This window comes from Podarcis erhardii (genome assembly GCF_964252035.2).
Source record: "Podarcis erhardii genome assembly, chromosome: 2".
NCBI classification, from domain to species: domain Eukaryota; kingdom Metazoa; phylum Chordata; class Lepidosauria; order Squamata; family Lacertidae; genus Podarcis; species Podarcis erhardii.
This window is the reverse complement of record NC_138498.1, coordinates 84,346,530-84,361,908: the sequence shown is the minus strand read 5'-3', so window position 1 is coordinate 84,361,908 and position 15,379 is coordinate 84,346,530. Positions and strand designations below refer to the sequence as shown.

Below are 15,379 nucleotides of genomic sequence, written 5' to 3'. Positions count from 1 at the left end.
ATGGACTGTTAAAAAATAATAAGGCACAGTTAAAGGGGGATTTAAAGAGGGAACAGAGTGGGTGACTTACACCAGATTAACAACAGGCAGAGGTTAGGGAAAAACTTTGAATATGGATAAGTAAGGTGGGGAAGTCCATTTAGGCATTTTCCTGAACATGCAAGGCCCAACACAGATGGTTTAAGGGCCACACACACGAGCCCTGTCTCCAATATCACTGAGCTCTTTAAACCATCACAGATACAGCACAAAGGAGGGCTTCTAAGCATTTGTATGCATACAATGGCCCAGTCTGCATGCAGCACTAAGGCAAACCATGCCAAAGCATGAATGTGTGCAGCTATTCGCAGGCTAAACCAGGGCTGCTTCACCTTTCCCATGGGCCTCCTACTGCACATTACCAACAGCTGAGCCCTAGTTTGGCTTAGTGCAAGCCTAGGTAAGCCAAGAACAAACCTTGGTTACAACAAACCTTGGCATTAAGGCCCAGGTTCAGACAGACCATGGTTTAGCTCCAAGTAGTATGATAGCAGAACTGGGGGAAGATCAAATCAATTAATCCCTCTTAATTACTGTTATTAGCAGATAATTCTGTTATTTTTTCACGTGTTCATGCAAGATTGTACACATTGGGGCTGCCCACATTTTGTCTTCAACAGTTCTTGGAGGGGCCACTATGCTCATACAGCTGAGCAAAGCAATAGACTCATGTAACAAGGTACAAACATATCAGAACCTACAGTATATATATATATATATATATATATATATATATATATATATGAAGGTTTATACAGTCCACTCCCTCTTTCGAGGGCATTTGTGTTCCCATACTCATTTACCTGTTGCTTAAACTTGTGCTCTAGTCAACTTGTGACTACACTACTGCAACTTTCTCTTGTAGACTTTTCCTCCCATGTCACTTTTGCCAAATATATATCTAAATATATAACATGTACACAGATTTATCCTCTCACTCCAAAGTGGCCCTGTATCATACATAACATGACATTTTGAAGTGAATCATTTCTATGCTGTGAAGCATGCATACCTGAAGGAGTGTCTCCACCCCCATCGTTCTGCCCGGACGCTGAGGTCCAGCGCCGAGGGCCTTCTGGCGGTTCCCTCATTGCGAGAAGCAAAGCTACAGGGAACCAGGCAGAGGGCCTTCTCGGTAGTGGCGCCTGCCCTGTGGAACGCCCTCCCATCAGATGTCAAAGCGATAACTAACTACCTGACATTCAGAAGACATCTTAAGGCAGCCCTGTTCAGGGAAGTTTTTAATCTGTGATATTTTAGTGTATTTTTGGTTTTTATGGAAGCCGCCCAGAGTGGCTGGGGAAACCCAGCCAGATGGGCGGGGTACAAATAATAAATTATTATTATTATTATTATTATTATTATTATTATTATTATTATTATTATTACAACTGGAAATTCAGAACTTCATTGCATAGAGACACAGCCAACTAGAAAAATAAATCAATTGCAGTATTAAGAGCAAATGAGACAAACTGTATTTTTCAAGTTCTGTTTACACTTCAGTACATTATCAAAAGACTTCAGAATTACTGTAGATTACCTTTTACATACTCTGGGGCGGGGAAGCAACACTTTCACATATAATCATGATTTTTATTTATTTAAGCACAATTATTTTGGTTTACATGGACAGCCCCCCCAACATTGCCTGAGAGCAGGTAATTGTGTCAAATCATTTTTGGAATGCTAACTTTTGATATGGACATTTGTGTAGGGTCAACATAAGTGTATTCAATTTTGGCAGCTTGTCAAGGAATATCTTTTCAAAAGGCAACAGCAATATATTGACAGGGCATACTACTTGCTGAGAATACCAAAACCCTTCTAGTTGTTCCAATTCTTATATAAATTCAGTTTAAACAAAATATCCTTAATCAAAAACCATATGAAAAGGAAACAAGATAATTTAACTTTAAAAGAAGCATTAAACATTGATTGATTTCCTTATTAGTGTAAAAAAGGGGGAGTGTTTGCCATAAGAACATTCTGGTTGTGACAAGTTACAGAGAGATGAAAATCTGGTTTAACATTCCTAATAGGCATATAAACACATTTTATCCAATTATCTTTTGTAAAAGCTGGTAGCCAAGCCAGGATTCAAGTTGAATTCTCCTAAGTAGCCCAAATTTCTTGCTTAAGAGAAAGGAACAGATACCAACTTTTTTTTAGTCTACTTCCACTTTAAGTCACATATTAGTGCTATATGATCTGAAGGGTGTGAAACGCTTGGTAAGGCCTGATGAGTGGTTACTTCTTCATGACTTGGCAGTGGAATTACTTGTTCAACCTCTAAAGCATTTGCATCAATGAAAATGTAGTCCAAACATCCATGAAAGCCTCCAACGTAATTAGTATAAGCTGGTTCTCCACAAGCACTTTTCAGTCTGAATGGATGGGCTAAAGACATTGTGCACCGCTGCTCTTCTCCATTTGAGCCCCAATCCTCATGCTCTTCAGCAATGCTGCCACAACTGATGAAACTATATGCTCCACTTGATGGTGTGCTATTAAAATCCCCACAGAATATGACAGGAGTAGAAGGATATATGTCATGTGTTACATGCCTAATATGAGACAATGCTATTGCAGCTTGGATTAGACGGATGTTCCCACCTAAGGACAAAATAAAAATAAGGACCTATTTTTAACCTTCAGGTTTAAAGTCATTTCAACCAATAAGACTTAAAATTCAGCTTAAGTCATTCAACATCTACCCCAAACCGTCCGAGGAATTTTTATCACCACTTACAAATGCAAGCCATTTCAAAAAAGCCAAGGGTGTGTCAGGAGTACCTTGGTTCTCGAACTTAATCCATTCTGGGAGTCCGTTCGACTCCCGAAACCGTTCAAAAACCAAGGTGCAGCTTCCATTTGGCTGCAGGAGCTTCCTGTACTCAGTCAGAAGCCGCCTCGGACGTTCGGCTTCCGAAAAACATTTGCAAACCGGAACACTTACTTCCGGGCTTGTGGCGTTCAGGAGCAGATTTGTTTGACAACTAAGCCATTCGGGAACCAAGGTACCACTGTATTTCTTTTCCTTTGGAATTATACACATTTGTCCAGCAATTAGGCTAGGAAGCATTTTCCTTATTGAGGATACTCAGGATGTCAGTTCAGTCAACAGCTCTCATGAAAGGATTCACACATTGCATATGTATTACTACTTGATAACCCCAAGACTTGCTTTATGTGGAGCTGCCCGTGCATCTGAGCTGGAAATTGCAACTAATGCAGCAGCTGTTCACAGGAGAGTGTTGCACTGGTTGCCAGTTTGCTACTGGGCCAGAGTCAAGGTTCTTGTGCTAGTTCACAAAGCCCTAAACAACTTGGGCTCTTAGTACTGTGACCACTGAGATCCTCTGATTGGACACTTCTGACAGTTCCCCACATCAGGAATCATTCCTGCCTACTTTTATACGTCTCCAGAAAAATATGATATTCAGACAGGTCTTTGAAACATGGATTCTACCCCACCCCCCAGCTTTTACTGATGGCATTGTAATTTTGTTTGTTGTTTAACACATGCTGTATTTTTTATGAAAATGTGGACTAGAAATACTGAAATACATAAATATATTGAATTTATAACCCACCTCAGGGCCCAAAATATACCCTAGAATGGTTCATTGTATTGTTAACAGAATTACCTTTTGGGTGCCAGTATAGGTGGGTGTTGGCAACACAAATCTTTCTTGAAGAATCATTTGTTGACTGAAGAACAGAAACCTACAAGGAACATGGAAATTACGGTAAGCCAGAAAGTACTGTAAGCTGGCAACATGCATCTATCTTGTGTGCATTCAGCTTTACACATGTGGCGATAGATGTATGGATAGATAGCAGGTGGATAGATAGATAGATAGATAGATAGATAGATAGCAGGGTTCCAGGAAAAATGACTTGGGCAACCTCATCCACCATTGAACCCAATGGATTTTTACTACAGTATACATGATTTTCGCTTTAGGTGTGAAACCTGGCACGTAACTCCTGCATAAGTTGCAGGCTTACTGTATTTTAAAACTGACTTCTTATAACAATTCTGTGCTAATAAAGCTACCGGCCTAAAATTATAAATATGATGTGTGGGTCTCTCATTCACCCCACCCCACTGTCAACCAGCTGGACTGAACTAAGCTTACTCTACTCCCCTTTCTTTATATCCTGGCATCCATTTCCAAGCCATGTTCTGTTTACAAGTAGTGTTTGAAACTCCCATTGTTCTAGGCGCATTTTGCAACAGGGAATTTCATTTGCATGAGCAGTTTCCAAGCTCTGGGCGCAGTACCACAACTAAGATTTCAGATTAAAACGGCAGAGTGGAAGGAAAGGAGGACCTTTTTCTGCCTCCCCACTTCTGACTACTCTTTGAAGACTGAAGAAGAGACCCTATTAAGAATATTAGGGGAGTGGGCAGAGAAAGGCCTAGACCATGTGAAAAATCAATGTAATATTTTAGCCCCAGTTCATTCATTTTCAGCACTGTATTCTTGTTATAAAAAAGCGCACCCAGACATTTTGTTGTTGCACCCATAACCTAGGTTTAAGGTACCATTTAGTTCCTAGTTTTCATATCTGAGTTTCTAACACTGCTTACAAGTATTAAGTGGAACTCCATTTGGAATTGCTAGCTGTAACTCCAGCCGAGCAATCCTTCATTTGACATCAAAGTTGTAGAGCAGGAATAGGGAACCCTCTGGCCCCTGACCCTCCAGAGGTTGCTGAACTACAACTCCCAACATTCCTGACCATTTGGCTCTGCTGGCTGAGTGGATGGAGTTGGAGTCAAACAGCATGTGGAGGGCTACAGGTTCCCTACTTCTGCTCTAGAGGAAAAGAGGCACTAACAGATTTTCCTGAACATGGGGATTTAGGATACATGATTGATGGTCTATTTCTGATGGGTTTTTTAAAAAAAGTTCTGCTCATACCTAGCCATAGACCAGGGGCGAGGAACTTTCTATTCCCTTATGGGCAACCATCTGGAGGCTGAATGCCTGAGATGGGCTGGGCAAGAAGTGAAAGAAAGTGGCCAGAGCAATGGATGTGACTCTTACTATTATGCATCAGGCTACATTCTTGACACACACAAGAATCAAAGGTTTCCATATCCCCTCCCCCAACATAGAAATCTCAATTCAAGGCAAGCAAGAGGCATTGCTACAATTCAGACACATTCCAGCAAGACAAAAGGACCTGAAGAGGGCCTGGAACAGGACCACCGAGGTGTGTGGCCTGGGAAGAGTATTGAGGGGAGAGCAGTTGGCCCCAAAGCAATGGGATGTAAAGGGAAGCAGCCTGGTGCACCTTTCATGGAGAGACAGCTTTGAAAAAAGTGTACCTATTCAATTTCTGCATGAAAAGTACAGGAAGCCTGCCTTTCTCTCGATCTGGTCCCCTTACTCAGCTTAGAGCCAACTTCCGCCATTCCCTATCCCCCAAACCCCCTCTCCCTTTAACTTCTACCTGCAACACAGAGGACCGCTGGTGCACTTTTTCCTGCACCTCCGGATAGGGGGCCAGCTTGTCTCGCAGTTCTTTGTGCAGGGGATCCTCGAGGAGCGCCTGGTTCAAGGCGATGTCGTGCTGGCTGAGGAGGCTGAACTTGTCCCTTCGGTAGAAAGTGGCCAGGCCCTCGTGCTGCTTCTCCTTGATCTTGAAGAGGCCCTCCAGGCCGAAGGCGTCCAGCGCGGGGCCCAGGCTGTCGGCGAAGACGGACTTGTCCACCTCCTGCAGGCAGATGATGTCGGCGCTGTAGCCGGCCAGCTCCTTCTTCAGCAGGTTCTGCCGGTAGTCGAGCTCCAGCGAGTAGGGCGCGCAGTACGGGTACAGCACGGTCCGCGAGAGCTCCGTCTGCGCGTAGACGTCGGCCAGGACGTTGTAGGTGACGGTGCGGATGAGGCCCGGCCCGGTCACTTTCTTGGTGTACAGGTGGCGCGCGTCGAAAGTGCAGGCGCCCGGCCCGGCCTCCACGGGGCCGCTGCTCTCCACCTCGCGGGGCAGCCCGTAGCGCCGCTGCCCGTTGCCCGGCGTGCAGACCAGCTTGAGGCGCAGCCCGATGTGCGCGTTGCTGGGCGTGAAGACCCGCTCGGCGCCGCCGGGCGCTTCCACCCAGCCGCTCGGAGCTTCCCCGCCGGCAGCCGCCGCCGTCCCCACGGCCGGCTCGGCCTTCTGCTCCTGGTACCAGCGGAAGAGGCAGTCGCGGGGCGAGCCGAACTCGGCGCGCAGCTTGGGGCAGACGGGGAAGCCGGCCAGCAGCGAGCGCGGCAGCTGCAGCTCCGTCAGCGCCGGCGGGTTGCGCTCCACGCGGTAGCGGGCCTCCCCGATCTGCAGCACGGCGCCGTCCTGCCAGGCCTCGGCGTTGGGCACGTCCTCGGCCACGGCCTCGCCGTCCTGGGAGAAGAGGCAGACGGCGGGCGGCGGCGGCGGCGGCACGGCCGCCTCGGCCTCGGCCCGCGCCTTCTTGCTCTTCTTGGCCGCCTTGGCGTGGCCTTTGCCGGCGTTGTTGGCGATGCGCGCCAGCGCCCGGCCCAGCGGCTCCGCCTGGTCGCGCTGCATGTGCCGGGCGCTGCCGTCGCCCAGCACGAAGGACACGCTCAGCTTAGGCTCGGCCGGCACGCAGCGCACCACGGCCCGCTCCATGGCGGGCAGCGCGCCGCTGGCGGGGCCCGAACCGCTCGGCCGCGGCTGCGGCGCCCGCCGCCTCCTCAGGCCAGGAAGGGCTCTCAGCGTGCCGCGGAGCAGGCGCCACATGAACTCGCAGCCGCCACGCGAGCACCATTCGCGCCGCTCTGCCCTGCGCCTCCCGGCCTCGCTCTCCGGCTCTCCTCCGTTGCCAGGCAGGACTCAGCCACTTTGGCTGCCCCGCCCCGCAAGGGACCATGGGAAAAGCCGGGGCGAGAGGCGAGGAGGGCCGGAGCAGGAAACGCGAGGCCTGCTGGGAAATTGTGTCCACGCCTCCCTTAAAAGGGGGGGGCGGGAGCGTGGAGGGAGATGAACCCGGAAGTTGGTAACCTGTGAATCTCTCAATAAATCTTATGCGGGGGGTTGGAGTAGAACAAGCTGGCAGTGCCTGGTCGTTATTTCCCAGATCTCATCTTACGTATTTCGTATTTTGTTGGACTTGCAACAGAACGCTGCAGCCGTTTTCTATTAGCCGACGCTCCATGCTAGCTGAGCATGCCCTTTTTTGCGGGGGGTGGTGTCCTCCCATTTAGGGGATTTTTGTCTCTTTTTTGTTCTGTTACAATTCTTGGGGCTCCCGCCTCCAGCCCTGCTAAGACTTACCGCTTTGTGTGTGGTGGTAGTTCTCTACAGTATATGCAGATCGGATGTACAGTCAAATGTAGCCGTGTGCAGCGTTCAAGCTTCTCTCAAGCCTGCTGATACTACCCTTTTGTGCATGGGTTGTGTCATTTTGGCTACCTAAGGAATGACACAACCTGAACATCTGAACCAGAGCGAATGCGGGAACATTTCAACTTCCCAGAACACTGTTAAGGGGCCTTAGAATGCCTATCCTGGAAAAAATAATAATCTTTCATTACATTACTGTACAGCTTTATATTGCAATGCATAAAGAGTTTCAGTGAGTTAAATTGAGAAATAGTTCTTGCGTGACTTAGAAATGCCTGGATGTTATCAACAACTGTTTCATGAATTAGAATACAGTAATAGAATTGGTTCTGGTCCATGGGGTGATGAAACAGCAACAACAGAATTGTAGATTTGGAAGGGACCACCAGGGTCATCCAGTCCAACCCCTTGCAATGCAGGAATCTCTTACCCAACGTGGGGCTCGAACCACAACCCTAAGGTCCCATGACCCCTGACCATTAGGCCCAGTCGTAACCGACTGGGGTTGCGGCGCTCATCTCACTTTACTAGCCGAGGGAGCCGGCGTACAGCTTCTGGGTCATGTGGCCAGCATGACTAAGCCGCTTCTGGTGAACCAGAGCAGCGCACGGAAACGCCGTTTACCTTCCCGCCGGAGCGGTACCTATTTATCTACTTGCACTTTGACGTGCTTTCGAACTGCTAGGTTGGCAGGAGCAGGGACTGAGCAAAGGGAACTCACCCTGTCACGGGGATTTGAACTGCCAACCTTCTGATCGGCAAGTCCTAGGCTCTGTGGTTTAACCCACAGCGCCACCTGTGTCCCAGGCTCTACCAACTGTAAATTATGTAATTAGCACTATCTGTACTTTCTGCACTTTATTTCCTCTACCCCCCAGCATTGTAGCAAGGCACCCAGGGCTTACATGTGACCCTTGAGTGTCTGCGCTGCCCACAGGTGTGGGGGCCCTTCCTGGGTGTTTTCTTGGCACTGTGCCCTGCGCTGCTTTTTCCAGCAGTGCTTGGTCCGCTGGAGGGTGGCCATGGCTGAGTGGGAGGCGACAGCTGGGCCACCTGCAGGCCCATGGTTGGGCCACCCTCTGGAAGCTGCTGCCCAGTGCAGACCACCCTTAATTACAATACTGCTCACCCCACTGTTTATTTATTTTGATTTATTTAACCAGATGTAATACATTGCTCAATCAAAAAACTCAAAAGTTTTATATAAAATATTAATTTAAAAATACTGATAAAATCAGTGGGCTTTAAGAACGAAGATATAATAAAATTATCAAAATATAGATAAACTCAACCATTTTCTTGGTAGACTTACCTAAACAAATGTGATTTTAGTAGATATGAACAACAATAGAATGAAGTGGCCCCCGTAGTATGAATCAGCATACGATTTCCGCCCCCCTACAACCATTCATGACTCAAGATAGCAATTCATACGGATAGAAGTAGACTAGTCCATGAAAGTTTATGCCCTCACTAATGTGTTCGTCTTTACAGTGCCATAATACTCTTCTTTTTGCTTCAGGTTAACAATCCTCTGTTGGATTGAACCAAAGGCCTATATAGCTCAGCCTTAAGGTAACACAGTCTCCCACCAGATCCCTATTGGAAACCAACAAGCACTGAAATAAAATAATAGACAAAAGCAGAAGGGGCCCCACTAATCTGTTTTAGAATGCTGTTGAAAAGGCCTTCTCTTTCATTCCCACCCACTACATCTCTGTTGACAGGGGAACAAGAAGGGTATCAGAAACTGAGAAAAGGTCATGAGCAGTTTCATGTAAGATTGGAGGAGGTAGTTCTTGATATGCACTGATTCAACACCAGCTTGAGACAGTGCCTTGGGTTTAGCTTGAAAACAAACTGGAAATAAACTGATTCACAAACAGCACAATATGATGTTGTTGTTTAGTCGTTTAGTCGTGTCTGACACTTCGTGACCCCATGGACCAGAGCACGCCAGGCACTCCTGTCTTCCACTGCCTCCCGCAGTTTGGTCAGACTCATGTTTGTAGCTTCGAGAACACTGTCCAACCATCTCGTCCTCTGTCGTCCCCTGCTTCTTGTGCCCTCCATCTTTCCCAACATCAGGGTCTTTTCCAGGGAGTCTTCTCTTCTCATGAGGTGGCCAAAGTATTGGAGCCTCAGCTTCACGATCTGTCCTTCCAGTGAGCACTCAGGGCTGATTTCCTTAAGAATGGATACGTTTGATCTTCTGGCAGTCCATGGGACTCTCAAGAGTCTCCTCCAGCACCATAATTCAAAAGCATCAATTCAAAAGCACAATATGATATTTCCTGCTAAGCCCAGAAAAAAAACTCCAGCCACACCGTTCTAAAGTGGTTAAAGCTGTGGACTGTCTTCAAGGACAGCACCATCTAAAGTGCATTATAGTAATCCAGCTTGGAAGCAATTGAGGTTACAATCCTATTTACACACCTAGCTCCTACATTTGAGGAGACATGGGTATGATTCTACTGCAAAGTTTGGATGTAGGCCTATCAGTTCATTCAAACAGATTGCAGCGAACCACCAGAGTTCTGCATGTCAGAAATGTTATGTGGCATTGGGCCATATGGTAGAAGCAGTGTTTTTTATTAAATCCTATGACAAACAGCATTCTGTAACCTTTATATAAAGTACTTGTACAAAATATGAAAAAGCATGATCCAGGGCAGCAAACCTTGTGTGTGTGCCATCAAGCTGATCGTGAAAGGAACTGTAGTTCAGCGGCAAAGCACACTTGCATGCATAAAGTCCTGGGTTCAAACCCTGGCATCTGCCGGTAGGGTTTGGGAAAGGCTGAAACCCTGCATGGCCACTGCTCACAGTATAAGGCACCTTGCTATGTTCCTATGAAGACTTGGCTTCCCTCTGATTTGAACCGGCATCTTTGATAGCACGTGAAGCTATACCCAAGTCTACATCTGAACACCTGTAGGGTGCATTTCCTATACACTATGAAGTAAATGAAGGCACTTGGGCAGTGGAAGGATTGGTTTTGGGGCCAAAGCAACATGGCTGAGCCTAGCCACCTCTTTTATCAGGCATAGGCAAACTCGGCCCTCCAGATGTTTTGAGACTACAATTCCCCTCATCCTTGACCACTGGTCCTGTTAGCTAGGGATGATGGGAGTTGTAGTCCCAAAACATCTAAAGGGCCGAGTTTGCCTATGCCTGTCTTTTATCATAATTGCGATTGTGATTATGATTATAAAGGGAGCGTCAACAGCTCGCTTCAGCAAACCACGTCGTCTTCCAGCAGATCTGCGTTTCTTCCCCAGAAGCGCCCCTTTCTCCGGCAGCTCCGCTCAGCCTCCGGCTCCCTCTGTCGGGAGCCTTCCCTCGCTGCGCCCTGCGGACTCCATTATTCAGAGCCGGACTCCAGCGCCCGCTCGCGAAGGAGCCTGGGGGAAATGGCCGGCCTCCTGTCGCCATAGCAACCGAGGCGTTGTTGACAACGCGCTGCAGCTGCCGCCGGCGACGAACCGCGAAGCGTGCGTGGAGCTCGGCGTCGCCGCAGCTCAAGCCCGTTCCTGTCTCCCCCCAAAAGGGCAGCAGACCGCCCGCCAAACTTTCGCCCTTCTTGCGGGGCTCCGGCGCTGAGAAAGGTAAGCAGCCGGGAGGCAGGCAAGGCCGGAAGTCAGACCGGCAGTTCTTTATGGGCCAGGGGGCGGGGAGCCTTGGCACCACCAGCAAGTTTTTGTTTTGTTTTGTTTTGTTTTGTTTTGTTTTGTTTTGTTTTGTTTTACATATGCATGCTGCCCTTCATCTGTCCATCTCAGGGCAATTCACATACAAAGCATAAAAAGACAAGATAAAAATTCAAAATACATAATAAAAACTAGAACAGGACGAAACAAGAACCTTCTTGTTTATGAAACCCTCCTGGGTTTCATAAAACGAGATGAGCTGCTCAAAAGCAACATTCCTTTACCTCCAGCAACCCCACACATGCTGCGGAAGACAAAAACACTGCTCACAAGGTGATGCTGGTGCTAACTATTCAAGACGTGCCATGGCACTAACTGAGAAGAGGTTCTGGAACAAAATCCCAGTGCAGATGGATCTCCCCCTTTAAAACCAAGACAGTTACACGGACAGGGCTAGACAGAGGCACTTTTGCTTTCTCCACCCCACCCGCCATACAGCTGCTCCTCTGTCTTCACAGCCTCTGCAGAGGACTTGAAAAGTGACTGGACTTACATTGGTCTATCTGGCAAGCTTAGTGCTGCTGAAAGTGATTTGTTCTCCAGGATTGCAGATGGGAGTCTTTCCAAACCCTACATAAATATACCAGGGGTTGACCCTGTGGCCTTCAGTGAGCTACAAGATACTACCCAATCCTATGCATGGTTTCTGCTTGGAAGTAAGTTCCACTAAACCTGCAATCCTGTGCATGCTTACTTCAGAGTAAGCCACATTGAATACAGATGAATTTACTTGCAAATAAATACATATAAAATTGGGCTTGTAAACAGCCTTTGGGAAAGGACAGTTCTATCCACATCAAGCTCAGCTCCCTCATATTACATTAGTTGGCACAAGATTTCAGTCCTAAATGCTTAACTGGGAGTAAGCACTGTTGAACAGAAAATCACACTACCATCTAGCAGAGCTGTTCTGAAAAGTGAAGGGCTCTTGTCATTAGCCCCAGTCAATGGCAGACTGGATCACTTGCACACAAGTATGCAAGGCATTTTGAGGATAAAATTGCTTACCTCTGTGCTGAGATGGACTCTAGAGTAAATATAACAAGTCCAGGGAAGGTGTACAATTCGCTGGCTGGTCTAGTTTTATAGGCTCAGTTTCAGCTTTTGGATTCTGAGCATGTGGACAAAACACACAGTGGTATGGAGTATCATGTGCTCTCTGGACCCTTTTCCTATGTGACTTGGGTGAACAAGCCAGAAGAGGTTGCCTGAATGGGTCTGATGTGTGATGAATGCATTGCTGCAGAAGAAGTTGGTGCCTGCTACTCTGAAGGAGGCAGTGATGCAACCACTGCTTTAAAAACCCAGATTAGACCTGGAGGTTTGCAACAACAACTTCCTGGTTGCAAATATCCTCTTCTTAGGAAAAGTGGTCAAGCGGGTGGTGGCAGTGCATCTCCAGGCAGAGGCATAGCGGGGGGTGGGGCCTGCAGCGCACCTGGGCCACACAACTCTCCTGGGAGTGACGTGGTGGCTTGGGCGCCTGCAGACTCTGCTCTGCTCGAAATGGCAGTGTGGGGCTTGCGTTCGCCTGCCGCCTCCCCCTCAGCCACCCTACAGCTGAGGGGGAGGGGTTGAGGGGGAGGACAGACTCCTTGGAAGCTCCACATAGTGCATCCTGTCCCAGCTTGCCCCACCCCGTGGGTGGCTTGCCTCACCCCAGGGAACTGGACATGCACCACCCTGGGCACTCGAGTGGCTAGCTACGCCGCTGTCTCCAGGTACTCCAGGAAACAGTTTATGTAGCTCAATTCCATTCTGGGTTCAGGCCTGGTTTGGGAGAAGAATCAGCCTTGGTTGCTCTGATGGATGATCTTTATTGGGAAAGAGACAGGGAGAGAGTGTTCCTGTTGGTTCCTCTCGATCTCTCAGCTGCTTTTGATACCATCAGCCATGGTATCTGTGAGTAGGGAGCTGTGACACAAGAGTGTTGTACTCTCCTACAGGGTCACTGACACAAAGTGACATTTGGTGATACCTGCTTGACCCCTTAGGGTCTTTTGGGCTGTGGAGTACCATGGGGTTCTATTTTGTCTCCAATGCTATTTTGTCTCCATTTCTATGAAGCCATCGGGAGTGGTCATTAGAGATCTCTGAGATGTCATCAGTATGTTGATGATACTCAGCCCTGTATCTCTGTACCCATTGAATCAGGTAAGTCTGTGCAGCTGTTGGACCAGTGCTTCGATGCAGGGTGTGGAGTGGGTGCTGGATAAATTAAAGTGGAATCCAGAAAATATAGGGTTCTGTGGGTAGGTAGTTCCAAGGTCCAGGAGTTGGGGAGGTTGGCAGTTCTGGATACAGTTGCATTCCAGAGGTGCAGAGGAGCAGGTACATAAACTGTAAGTGCTCTTAGAACCATCATCATAATTGGATGCTCAAATACAAGTGCAGTTTAATCATATGAGCATTATTTCCTTGTTATTTTAGATGTCAGCTCCAGGAAAATCTTCACGCTCCCCTGATGACGACGACGACGACGCGTGGAATGTTCAGCTGCCACCTATAGCTTTGCCCTCCACATCCCAGGGTTTGACAGAAAAACAAAAAAAACTAATGCGATACCGAAGAGTCAAGGAACAGCAGAAGATGCTTAATCAGATCATGTAATATTCCTGTCTCTTTTTCTTATGTATTATATGTGGTGTTCTCAGTCTAAGACGTAAGCAGGGCCATACTGAGTATCCCCACACTCACCTCCAGTGACAAGCAGTCCCTCCCTCAGCATCAGATTATACAGCGTGGGTACCTGCAGAGAGATGGCCTTAGCGCATAGAGTTGTAAGTGTGAAAGCCCCTTTCATGCAAAAGTTTGTGCTGTATACATGGACATCAAGGGGAGGAGTTTATCAGTGCAGGGGGGGTGCTACTGCTTGTGGCCCTGATCTCCTCTTGTGTGTTGGTTTTTACACATGGGTATAGTGCCTGAACAGAGCTATTATGAAAGGACAAGAGTTCTCACATCACTCACTGTATCTTTTATCAAGTGGAAAGTTCTATGCGATGAGGATGGCTCCCATCCATGCCTTGAACTACTCTGCTGCCAGGAGGATACTGACATTTCAACCAGCCACTGGTGCTGGGCTTCTAACTGCTGCTAGCTATGCAGACATTGGCAGTTGAAAATGTGTATATCCACATTGTGAAAAGCTTTACTTGCTGATTTTTGTACATCATGATTCAATTTAATATTTCTATCCCGCTTTTCCAACAACAAATGTTGTGCTCAAAGCGGCTCGCAATAATCACAAACGCATTAAAAAAAGACATTGTGATAACTATACTATCAAACACAATAACATGTAAATAAAGCAAGCAACTTTATTTAATGATAAAAGCAAAAGAACAGACCAGGACAATTTTTATTTCCTGATCAGTTGGCAGTGTTACCAACCAGCCAGTTATGCTGCTTGGAGCAGCTTCACCTTGTTACGGGTACAACGGTTATCAACCCACACTTCATAATGCTAGTATGGTGTCTTCAAATCATTTGTGCCTAGATCACATTCAGATTGGACTACTGTAATTCACTCTGCATGCTGTGCCAAGCCATAATTGCCATATCTGATGGGGTCAGCAAACGTTTTCAGCAGGGAGCCAGTCTACTGTCCCTCAGACCTTGGGGGTCAGATGATATTTTTTTGGGGGGGGGATGAACGAGTACCTATGCCCCACAAATAACCCAGAGATGCATTTTAAATAAAAGGACACATTCTACTCATGTAAAAGCACGCTGATTCCCAGACTATCTGCAGGCCGGATTTAGAAGGTGATTGGGCCAGATCCTGCCCCTGGGCCTTAGTTTGCCTACCCATGGATTAGATGATCCACCTTGCCCTGAAAAAAAACCTCCCCCTGATTCCATATAAGATTAGGACTTGTGAAAATTTGTTGTCTGTTGAACATCAAGAGTGATCTTTGTTCTTTACAATATAAAGATTCTAATTTAAAACTTTCTAGTGTAGGTTATTTAGAGAATAGACCCTTTGTTTAGTTTTATTATTTGTTAACTTCCCCCTTGTTCCTTATTTCTCCATCCTTAACCTCAGTAAAGCTTCTTAAACTGATATTTTGAAATCAGTGACTGGGGAGTTACTTGGTAGCTGTCTCTTCCAAGATTGAAAATTCACCAGCAGCTCTTGGAATTTCTGCTCAGGAGGTAGAGTAGATTGGGACGTGATAGCAGATGTGTAAGCTGGAGTGTTACAGCTTGGTATTGCCTTCAAGCCAGTTGAGCATATCTGTAGCACCTTCCCCAGGCATGCGTTCCTC

General features: G+C 47.2%; 2 protein-coding genes and 1 long non-coding RNA gene across 4 annotated transcripts in view; 2 read left to right on the top strand and 1 right to left on the bottom strand.

Moving 5' to 3' along the window:
* Positions 1-780: 780 nt before the first annotated feature.
* LOC309334548 lies at positions 781-1,936 on the top strand. Its single transcript, XR_014153159.1, has 2 exons — positions 781-1,061; positions 1,443-1,936. It is a non-coding gene; the product is annotated as an uncharacterized lncRNA (long non-coding RNA).
* Positions 1,495-6,967, bottom strand: PDE12 (phosphodiesterase 12). The gene is made up of 3 exons (XM_081848879.1): positions 5,509-6,967; positions 3,690-3,768; positions 1,495-2,655 (listed from the first exon to the last, which is right to left on the bottom strand). The coding sequence occupies exons 1-3, from the start codon at positions 6,793-6,795 to the stop codon at positions 2,213-2,215; spliced, it is 1,809 nt and encodes a 602-aa protein (XP_081705005.1). The 5' UTR covers positions 6,796-6,967; the 3' UTR covers positions 1,495-2,212.
* A 3,798-nt stretch (positions 6,968-10,765) lies between these two features.
* The window catches only part of DNAH12 (dynein axonemal heavy chain 12), a 100,869-nt gene continuing 96,255 nt past the window's right edge, over positions 10,766-15,379 (top strand). For both annotated transcript variants that reach the window (XM_081848787.1, XM_081848786.1), the window contains exons 1-2: positions 10,766-11,006; positions 13,539-13,714. In XM_081848787.1, the coding sequence (XP_081704913.1) occupies positions 13,539-13,714 (176 nt within the window). In that variant the 5' untranslated portion in view covers positions 10,766-11,006. The remainder of the gene's footprint in view (positions 11,007-13,538; positions 13,715-15,379) is intronic.

What these genes read in the sequence shown, in the direction of transcription:
- PDE12 (XM_081848879.1), bottom strand. Translation starts at nt 6,795, where the DNA reads ATGTGGCGCCTGCTCCGCGGCACGCTGAGAGCCCTTCCTGGCCTGAGG. An exon ending in AGCGGTCCTCTGTGTTGCAG is followed by an intron (nt 3,769 to 5,508) that starts GTAGAAGTTAAA and finishes TGTTCCTTGTAG; the next exon opens with GTTTCTGTTCTTCAGTCAAC. An exon ending in CCTATACTGGCACCCAAAAG is followed by an intron (nt 2,656 to 3,689) that starts GTAATTCTGTTA and finishes TTTTGTCCTTAG; the next exon opens with GTGGGAACATCCGTCTAATC.